The following is an 8078-nucleotide window of genomic DNA, read 5'->3' as shown; positions in this document are numbered from 1 at the left end:
GCCAGGGACGGCCGGCGCCGCGCTCCCGCCGGGGAGAGAGGCGAGGGGAGCCGGGCCGGAGCCCGACCCCCCACACCAACCACCGGCGGAGGCAGCGCGCGGCCGCAACGGCCACAGCGGACGGCCGGGGACCCGACCCGCGCCCGGGCACGCGCGCCGGAGGGAGGGGCGCACGGCGTAGGGCGGGAGGAACGGCCCCTCGTCGGCACACGACGACACCACCGCCGGGGCCGGCGGCGGCAGACACGGATGGGCGGCCGCAACGGGCCTGAGAAGCACCAGCGCGCCGGGGCGCGGCACCGGGTCGGCAGGCAGACGGGGGGAGGGGGGGAGGCCGCGAGACAAAGGCTCCGGCGGGCAAAGGGCTTAGGCGCCAGAAACCGGAGCAGCCACGGGGGGAGAGGACCGCGGGCCACCGCGAGGGAGCACAAGAGCCCCTCAAAAGGCGCCTTCCAAGGCCCAAGGTCGGCCACCGGGGCACACGGGGTCCCACCGCCCAAGGCCTCCAGCACAAGGGCGGTCCCATGGCACCCGAGGACACCGACCCGGCCCCTGGCGGACCCTGGCCACCTCGCGGGGCTCGGGACCCCGGCCACCACGCCACAGTCACGACCGACCCCCAACAGGACACTCTCCCCCACGCACACGACAACATCCCTCCGTGCCCCGCTCGACTGGACCCGCGCGGCCTCTCCTCCTCACCGGGGGCCGAGGCTCCTTCGCCCGGGACGACCCCTCCCAAGAGCCCCTAGAGGCCAGGGAGGGGACAACGCCCAACAGCGACGAGGCCGGTTTCAGCCCCGAGGGAGCGGATCGAGGTCACCGCGCGCCTTCAGCCGTCCAGGCAAGCCAGGGACAAGATGGGGGGGGAGGTCAGCGGCGACAGGGGGAGGGTGCCCAGCGGGCGACGGCCGACCAGCGCGTGCGGAGCGGTTCCGGGGGGAAGGGCGCACCAACGAAGGCACGAGCCGGGCCGCCAGGTAAACGTGCACGGGATCCCACCGCCACCAGCACGAGAGCGGTCCCGCGACGCCCGGGGACGCCGGCCAGCCTCAGCACCCTTGGCGCGCCTCCTCCCCCCCGCGAACCGGGCCCCACACCGCTGGGGCCCACCCCCACGGGACCCCCACCGCAGGGGCCCGTTTTAAACCTCCGCCCGTCTGCCTAGTCCATCCCGGAACCACGACCCGGGGGGAAGCGCCCCCCAGGCGAGAGCGGCCCGACCCGTGCCCAGACGTCACCGCCGGCGGCCACTCGGCACGGGAGCGGGCAGCAGACGCAGCCGCTCGCACGGCAACAGGGCAGGAGACGCACGGCCGCGGGGGAGTGGCCACGCACGCACGCACTCGCACGCACACGGGAGCCCCACGTGCCAGACGCCAGCCAGGCCCGGCGGGATCCTCCCCCGACTCGGAGGGGGGAGGCGCAGGCCGCGGTAGGCAAGAGAGCGACGCTCGGCCCCACCGCGGGGCCGGCAGACCCCTCGCAGAGAGGGGGCTCTGCCCAACACGCAACGGTAGTCACCCCGCATCGGTGGCCACTACGCGCAGAGGAGGGGCGGCAGCTGGGGGGTTCCGGTACCCCAAGGCACCCTCTCGGATCGCTAGAGAAGGCTTTCTCACCGAGGGCGCATCGCCCCCACCCATTCGTCCCCCCGACCGAGCCCCGCGAAACGGCGTCCCAAAGGCCTCCAAGGGCCTGGGGGCAGGGGTGGGTCTGCGGTAAGGGATAGGCACAGGGCAATCCTGAGCGCTCGCGGCCAGAGCCCGACAAGGGGACCGCCTTTGCCTCTCCACGCAGGCCATGCTCCCATCACCGCCCAGAAGGAACCTCGTGCCTCCACCGGGGCCACGAGAGGAGCGGAGACGGGCACAGCATGCTGGGCAAAAATAGCAGCAGCCCTCGGGTGGCCAAGCGCCACAGCGCTGGCCCGGCCCGGCACGGTCACTCACACGCCCCGCCAAGTCCTCTCCACACACACCCCTGGCACGACGCGCACCAGGGGACGAGGAGGCGCCCGCACCCACACAGAGGGGGGGCGGGTTGGGCCTCCCTTACCGGCTCCACCACCTGCTCTTCGGACACACCACCGACAGCGGCAACCCGAGGGGGTCGCTGGGAACGGGAAACGACGCCACCACTCGGCCTCAGGCACCTGAGACAACCTGGAGCGCTCCAGGGGCACCACAGAGGGCCAGGCGCCACGCACTCAGCACGCCCAGGCGGTGAGCAGCGCGGCATGGGGACAGCCCTCCCCACCACAGGGAGGGCCGCTCACCCCACAGGAAGCCAGGAGTGGCATGCGAGAGTGTCCGCTGCGTCAGAAGGCCCCACACCCACAGGCGCCCTGAGGCGGGAACCGTGGGAAAGTGGAGTCGGGCCGGAGCCCACACCCCCCCGGCACCCTTTCCCCCTACACCACCCACGACAGCGGGTGGCAGAAGAGGAGGAGCGGGGGACCCGCGGGCAGAGCGAGAAGCACGGTCCCATTCGCCATGAATGTCCGTCCCTCGTCTGACGCGGCTTAGGCCCGGCCCGGGAGAACGCGACATCACCACATCGATCAGCAAAAAACGTGCCCAAGGAGGCCCCAGAGGGGGGAAACACCCGGCGAGGACATCAACCAGAAGGACCTGCTTTTGAGCCTCGCCGGCACCCCTCGAGCCCAGGGCAAGGACAGCCGGGCAACCCAGGGAGAATGCCTGACACGCAGCACAGAGCCTTGTGGAACGGAACAGGGGTTGCCACAGCAACAGCCGGGTGCCCGCAGCGCAGAGTGCACGGGGTAAAGGACCCACGCCACCTGCCCACGCAGCCCTCGGGTGCTGGAGACCAGAGATGGCACCACAGCCCAGGCCACCTGGGGGTAAACAAGAGCCGGCAGCGCACAGGCCCACGCAGACGGCTCAAACAAGCGAGGGCCGAACCGGATTTGGCACCACAGCCAAGCCCGGAGCCCCGCACGCACCCAGAGGCCCACAGCTCTAAGGCAAGTCACTCAAACAGCGTGTCAGCACCTACCTGGCAAAAAAAAGTGCTCCTTTCAGGGGACAAAATACCCACGCCATCAGGCGGGGCCTAGCCACAGGTCACCGGGACCTCGTGGGACCATGGCCCGGCCACTGGCCCCAAACACCACTCCATTGCCCTACACACACACACACACACACACACACACACACACACACACACACAAAGGGGGGGGCCGCACCACGGAACCCCTAGGGCCATCTGGTCGACCCCCGGGAGCGTGGGGAAGGGTGTAGCCGGGACCGATAGCTGACGCGAGGCGGGGTGGAGCGGTGTGGGCTGGGCCAGCCAGGGCCGGCCGGGAGCGGCCAGGGCCGGCCAGGGCCCGGCCGGTTGCGGCCAGGGCCGGCCGGCATTAGCCGGGGCCGGGCGGGAGCGGCCGAGATCGGCCGGGGCCGGGCGGGAGCGGCCGGGGCTGGCCAGGGCCGGCAAGGGCCCGGCAGGGATCGGCCGGGGCCGGTCTGGAGCGGCCGGGGCCGGTCTGGAGCAGCCGGGGCCGGCCGTGATCGGCCAGGGTCGGCCGGGGCCAGCCGGCATCGGCCGGGGCCGGCCGGGAGCGGCCGGGAGCGGCCGTGGCCGGCCGGGAGTGGCCAGGGCCAGGCGGGAGCGGCCAGGGTCGGCCGGGGCCAGCCGGCATCGGCCGGGGCCGGCCGGGAGCGGCCCGGAGGGGCCGGGGCCCAGCCGGGAGCGGCCGTGGCCAGGCGGGAGCGGCCAGGGCCGGCCAGGGATCGGCCGGGGCCGGTCTGGAGCGGCCGGGGCCGGCCGGGATCGGCCAGGGTCGGCCGGGGCCGGCCGGGGCCGGCCGGGAGCGGCCCGGATGGGCCGGGGCCGGCCGGGAGCAGCCGGGAGCGGCCGGGGCCAGGCGGGAGCGGCCAGGGCCGGCCAGGGTCCGGCAGGGATCGGCCGGGGCCGGTCTGGAGCGGCCGGGGCCGGCCGGGATCGGCCAGGGTCGGCCGTGGCCAGCCAGCATCGGCCGGGGCCGGCCGGGAGCAGCCAGGGCCGGCCGGTATCGGCCGGGGCCGGCCGGGGCCGGCCAGGGCCCGACCGGGATCGGCCGGGGCCGGGCGGGAGCGGCCGGGAGCGGCCGGGGCCTGGCGGGAGCGGCCGGGGCCGGCCGGGGCCGGCCAGGGCCGGCCAGGGCCCGGCAGGGATCGGCCGTGGCCCGTCTGGAGCGGCCGGGAGCGGCCGGGATCGGCCGGGGCCGGCCAGGGCCCGCCGGGGATCAGCCAGGGTGGCTCCTCCCCTGGTCCGCCTGTTGTCCCCAGGTCGGGACTTAGAAAAATCAAGTTGTGAGGGTGGGGGGGGACCTGGCGGCGCTCGCCTCCTCCTCTCTCTCCCCACCGGCCCCGGCCCTCAGGACCAAACACCAAGGACCGCCCCAGGACTGTCACTGACTCCCGGCTGGGACTGGGAGAGGAGGCGAGGCGCCCCCGCACCCCCCGATGGCCCGACCTCCACGGAGGTCGCGGCCGGTGCCTCCCCTCGCGGCGCCGCCTGGTCTGATCCCATCCGGTCCGTTCCGGTCCGATCCGGTCCCCACCTACGCAGAGGGCCTCGGAAAACTTGGTGAGAAAATCGGGGGCGACGACCAGGACCCCACGCGAGCCCGCGGACGGAACCCTCGCGCCATCCACGGACTTCCCCGCGAGGCTCATGCCGGTCCCCAGCCGCCCGGGTGTGACACGGAATACGTGGCCTGACGACCGGCCAGAGCCACAGGCCGAACGGCTTCCTCGTGCCGCACGTGCACACTCTCTCCCGTTCTCCCAGAGGCGGAGGAGGGGGCACCGGCGGGGTGCTGGTCCACCCCTCCAGGCAGCCCCCAACACCCCTAACAGGAGAGCGAGGAGGAGAAAGAGGACAAAGCGACAGCGCCACGGGTTTCCCAAAAAAACTAAGGGTTCAATCTTCCACGAGCCAATCGCGCCCTGACACCCCAGAGAAAACGGGAGGCTCCCTCTAGTGTCGCCGGCTTCCCGGAACTGCAGCTCGGGGACCGCCACCAAATGCCATCCCTTGCCGATATCGCCCACGCTCCGGCGGGGAGACGCTATATAAAAGCGGCCGCCAGGTGGCGGCAGGCAACCGCCGCGAAAGACACCGAGGCAGACCCCCCCGAGCGCAGGGCCGTGAAGTCGCGTGGCCGGCCACCAGACCGCCCAATCTCGTGTCCCAGCCCACTTCGGAAGGGCGGGTGTCAGCCTCGGGACCTCCCGGCGGGCACGGCGTGACTCCAGCAGCCCAGGGGAGACTTGGGAAACGCGCCCGGGCCGCTGCCGCTGGAAGAGGGGGGGCCCCGACTGCCCACGACACACACACACACACACACACACACACACACACACACGCACACACACGCACACACGCACACACGCACACACGCACACACACACCCAGGATGAAAACTGTTCCCTGTCAAGCATCAACCCTGAGCACTCACTATAAAAGTAAATGAGGAAACGCAGACAAGAGAGAAATCAAGCAAATAATGTGACTCTGAAGGCTGGACACCTATTGAGTCGAGAGAATTGACCAAACACCAGAAACTGCAAAAGAAGGTTTTCCTTCCAAGTCAGTTCCTCCGTAGTTAGCTACACAACGTTCTTTCACCAGTATTTCCCCCAAGAGTGCGACGATCCAAATAAGGTTTCCCAGTGCAAAGTTCATGGGCGCAGACTTCACACCTGTGATTCAAGTACACGTCTTTCAGGGCACCTAGCTGGCTGGCTCGGTCCAGAGGATCCCCGAGGAAGGCGACTCTTGATCTGTGGGGGTCCTGAATTCCAGGGCCACACTGGGTGGGTGTACAGAGCTGACAGGCCAAAGACATTTGAACCGCTATGTCGATTTCAAACACAACATAGGAAACCAAAACAAAAATCAGAAATAAAGTCACCCCTGGTCGAATGCTTTTTTTTTTTTTTTTTTTTTTTTTTTTTTTTTTGGTAGAGGCCACGGGAACCCTGTGATGTTGGCAGACAAAGAGACATGGTCAGTCCATCAATGAATCGATGGAACGGAACAGATACCCAAACAGATATGCCCAAGCCCAACAAAGGTTTCACCTGAGATGCCTAAATTATAACCATAACCGCTATTTCTGCTTCTGCACCCTCGCTTGCTAACCCATGAGGAGATGGAAAATTACCAGCAAACTTTCTATAGGCACTCTGTAACCACACAACCCCCGCCCAGAATTGAACCTGGCAGAGTGGCCGCTCCCGGACCCCCACCCGGCTCTGGGCCGAGAGAGAACAGTCATCTGGCACCAGAGAAACCCCCACCCAGAACTGGACGTGACAAAATGACTGCTCCCGGACCCCCCACCCAGCTCTGGGTGCAAGAGAGAGCAACCATCCGGCACCCCGCAGCTTGACAGGGAGACCCCGGCCAATCCAGAGGTGACACATACCCTAGCGGTGCCGACCAAGCAGTTTGAAGAATGACAGCCCTTTGACCTAACCAATAATCTGTTCCCAGCCTTTTCCCGCTCTGTAGCGCGCCAGTCATATTAGAGAGTTGCTGTTTGATTTTCCCGCGGTACGTAGTGATTTGTTAGGAGATACTATGATGTATGCTAAGTCCCTGCCTCCCCAAAAATAGTGCATAAAAAGTGCCGTGACCCATGGGGCGCCTGTGTGGCTCAGTGGGTTAAGCCTCTGCCTTCAGCTCAGGTCATGATCTCAGGTTCCTGGGATCGAGCCCCGCATCGGGCTCTCTGCTCAGCAGGGAGCCTGCTCCCCGCCCCCCCCCACCCGCGCCCCCGCCTGCCTCTCTGCCTACTTGTGATCTCTCTCTCTCTCTCTCTCTCTCTCTCTCTCTCTCTCCCTCCCTCTCTGTCAAATAAAGACATAAAATCTTAAAAAAAAAAAAAAAAAAAAAAGTGCCGTGATCCTGAGCTCAGGACCTCTTAGCGTCACCGGCAACGAGGGCGCAGAGGTCCGGGTTTGAACTCGTAATAAACGACCCTTGCTGTTTGGCTTTGACTCTGGACTCTGGTGGTCGTCTTTGGGGGGTCTCGGAATTTGGGCATAACACACCGATGCGCAAAGGCCATTCAAAGGAGGAAACATGGCCCACCTCCCCACGAAATCAGAGGATAGTCAGTCCAGTCATCAGACATCCACAGGCCCAACACGCAGGCAAGAAGGCAGACAAAGAAACAAGAAAACTGGGGGGCACCTGAGTGGCTCAATGGGTTAAAAAGCCTCTGCCTTCGGCTCAGGTCATGATCCCAGGGTCCTGGGATCGAGCCCCGCATCGGGCTCTCTGCGCAGCGGCAAGCCTGCTTCCCCCCTCTCACTCTGACTGCCTCTCTGCCTACTTGTGATCTCTCTCTGTCAAATAAATAAATAAAATCTTAAAAAAAAAAAAAAAAGAAAAAGAAAAAGAAACAAGAAAACTGGGGCGCCTGAGCGGCTCAGTCAGCGAAATGTCTCTGCCTTCAGCTCAGGTCATGATCTCCGGGTCCTGGGATTGAGCCCCGCATCCATCGGGGCTCCCTACTCAGCAGAGACTCTGCTTCTCGCCCTCCCGCTCTCTGACCCTCCTTCTGGATCCTTCGCTCCTTCGCCCGCCCGCCCTCCCTCCCTCCTTCCCTCCCTCCCTCCCACCACCACCAAAATTCTTTTTGAAGGAGAAAAAAAGGAAGAAGAAAGCTTCTATCCAAACAGCCAGACCTCACCCCTCCTACCAATGTGAACTCCAAACGGATCCCACACTTCCATGGGAAACAGAACACTGGAACACACGTGTGTGTGTGTGTGTGTGTGTGTGTGTGTCTGTCTGTGTGTCTGTGTCTGGGTGCCTGTGTGTGTCTGTGTCTGTGTGCATGCGCGCGTGTTGGGGGGGTGATTCTAGGGGGAGAGCTGGGGATCTAGGGCCAGGCAAAGAGGGTTTAAGACTGGACACCAAAGGCGCGATCCGTAAAAAATAAATAAATAAATAAACGGAGGGGTTGGAAGTCCCCAAAATTAAAAACCTAGGCTCTGTGAAACACCCTCTGAAGAGGACCCAAGAGCAAAGGACACACAGAGGCCTGGGGGATC

The 8078-nt window shown here is 66.1% G+C and overlaps 1 protein-coding gene across 1 annotated transcript; it reads left to right on the top strand.

Annotated features, from left to right (window-relative positions):
- The first annotated feature begins 249 nt into the window (after positions 1-249).
- On the top strand, positions 250-4730 carry LOC122898162 (basic salivary proline-rich protein 4-like). Its single transcript, XM_044236227.1, has 5 exons — positions 250-303; positions 1169-1435; positions 1588-1721; positions 1801-1943; positions 4579-4730. Exons 1-5 carry the CDS (start codon positions 250-252, stop codon positions 4728-4730), a joined length of 750 nt encoding a protein of 249 aa, XP_044092162.1.
- Positions 4731-8078: the final 3348 nt, after the last annotated feature.

Source organism: Neovison vison, unplaced genomic scaffold (assembly GCF_020171115.1).
Source record: "Neovison vison isolate M4711 unplaced genomic scaffold, ASM_NN_V1 Scaffold_141, whole genome shotgun sequence".
Taxonomy (NCBI): domain Eukaryota; kingdom Metazoa; phylum Chordata; class Mammalia; order Carnivora; family Mustelidae; genus Neogale; species Neogale vison.
The sequence above is the reverse complement of the archived record's forward strand: the minus strand, read 5'-3'. Positions and strand labels throughout refer to the sequence as shown.

Excerpts from the sequence above, each read along its gene's own strand:
- LOC122898162 (XM_044236227.1), top strand. The coding sequence starts at position 250 with ATGGGCGGCCGCAACGGGCCTGAGAAGCACCAGCGCGCCGGGGCGCGG. Across the intron at positions 304-1,168 it reads GCGCCGGGGCGCGGCACCGG|TCCATCCCGGAACCACGACC; the intron begins GTCGGCAGGCAG and ends CCGTCTGCCTAG. Across the intron at positions 1,944-4,578 it reads CGCTGGCCCGGCCCGGCACG|AGGGCCTCGGAAAACTTGGT; the intron begins GTCACTCACACG and ends CCACCTACGCAG.